The sequence below is a fragment of the Limulus polyphemus genome, unplaced genomic scaffold, assembly GCF_000517525.1.
Source record: "Limulus polyphemus unplaced genomic scaffold, Limulus_polyphemus-2.1.2 Scaffold584, whole genome shotgun sequence".
Taxonomy (NCBI): domain Eukaryota; kingdom Metazoa; phylum Arthropoda; class Merostomata; order Xiphosura; family Limulidae; genus Limulus; species Limulus polyphemus.
Genome location: NW_013666194.1, coordinates 272,391 through 274,154, shown reverse-complemented (window position 1 = coordinate 274,154; position 1,764 = coordinate 272,391). Strand labels below are relative to the sequence as shown.

Sequence of the window (1,764 nt, the reverse complement as noted above, 5' to 3'; positions counted from 1 at the left end):
AGGAACATTTTACTTGAAGCAAGGATTGTTAGTACAAAGTTCATCAGAGAAGATCCTTGTACAGATTAGAACAGGAACATTTTACTTGAAGCAAGGATTGTTAGTACAAAGTTCATCAGAGAAGATCCTTGTACAGATTAGAACAGGAACATTTTACTTGTTTCCTTCAATCTTAAATAGTCATTGACGGATATAATGCTAACAGTATTCTTGACAAACAACATCATTGGTGGATGTAATGCTAACAGTATTCTTGATAAACAACATCATTGGTGGATGTAATGCTTACAGTATTTTTGACAAACAACATCATTGGTGGATGTAATGCTTACAGTATTCTTGACAAACAACATCATTGGCGGATATAAAGCTTACAGTATTCTTGACAAACAGTATCATTGCCGGATATAACGCTTACAGTATTCTTGACAAAAAACACTAGTGTTTACTTTTTATTTTTTCAAAACTGTTCTTTTTTTCACTTTAATTTTAAACGCTTCTATGAGACAGGATCTCTTATGTTTTTCATCCTTATTTTAATGGTTCTTTTTTGCAGAGGACTTGTACGAAGAGCAGAAGATGAAGAACCCGTTTGTGCAATCAGATCCACGTTCATCTCACCTAAAGCAGCCCTCAGCGACAAGTCAGAGTGGAAATATATTGTTAATGTAGCAGAACGTGATTCTCGCTTGAGGCAAGTCATCAGGGTTGACATTTGTAGGTAAGTTTTTTGGGGAATAAATATAAGAAAATAATTTTAAAAACCGATATGTCTTTTTTTTTTTGCATTCTCATAATTGGTGGTTCTTAATCTTAATGATAACCTGTCTATTTAACGGAAGGACTGAATACTTTTGTCAAAAAATTCGTAATTGGTGATTCTTAATCTTAATTATAACCTGCCTATTTAACGGAAGGACTGAATACTTTTGTCTAAAAACTCGTAATTGGTGATTCTTAATCTTAATGATAACCTGTCTATTTAACGGAAGGACTGAATACTTTTGTCTAAAAACTCGTAATTGGTGATTGTTAATCTTAATGATAACCTGCCTATTTAACGGAAGGACTGAATACTTTTGTCTAAAAACTCGTAATTGGTGATTGTTAATCTTAATGATAACCTGCCTATTTAACGGAAGGACTGAATACTTTTGTCTAAAAACTCGTAATCAGTGATTGTTAATCTTAATGATAACCTGCCTATTTAACATAAGGAGTGAATGCTTCTGTCGAACCTGTATTGAAACTTTACAATGTAAAATAAGTTGCGATTTAAAATCTATCTCACTGGCTATAATATTTTTATTTCTAAGTTACCTGTATCTGTATAGGAAACAAATAAACTCAGAGTTGGAATGGCTGGTCTTGGCATGGGTTGTATTACCCAATGCGAACTTATGTTCTAAGAATATATGAGTGTAAGTAAAGAAAAATGTATAACAATACGTCAAACACACTACATCTGCTATATCAGTGCCGACGAGGATTTTCGCCAATACCAAAAATCATCAGGCTGCATTGAAGACAACAGACCCAGTAATGGCAGAGACGCTACTTGTACAAGATAATCAAAAAATTACAAAAACAAGTTGAATCAAATTCAAAGATTATATTTTCAAGCCTACAACTAATGACTCTAAGAAAAACAAAAACATCCTCGTCATCTAATGAGTTTGTTTGTTTTTAAATTTCGCGCAAACCTACACGAGGACTATCTGCGCTAGCCGTCCCTAATTTAGCAGTGTAAGACTAGAGGGAAGG

General features: G+C 33.6%; 1 protein-coding gene across 1 annotated transcript in view; it reads left to right on the top strand.

The window, feature by feature from the left end:
* The window catches only part of LOC111085737, a 56,592-nt gene that overhangs the window by 52,615 nt on the left and 2,213 nt on the right, over positions 1-1,764 (top strand). Inside the window, exon 4 of the mRNA XM_022385724.1 lies at positions 557-721. Coding sequence (XP_022241432.1) covers positions 557-721 — 165 coding nt within the window. The remainder of the gene's footprint in view (positions 1-556; positions 722-1,764) is intronic.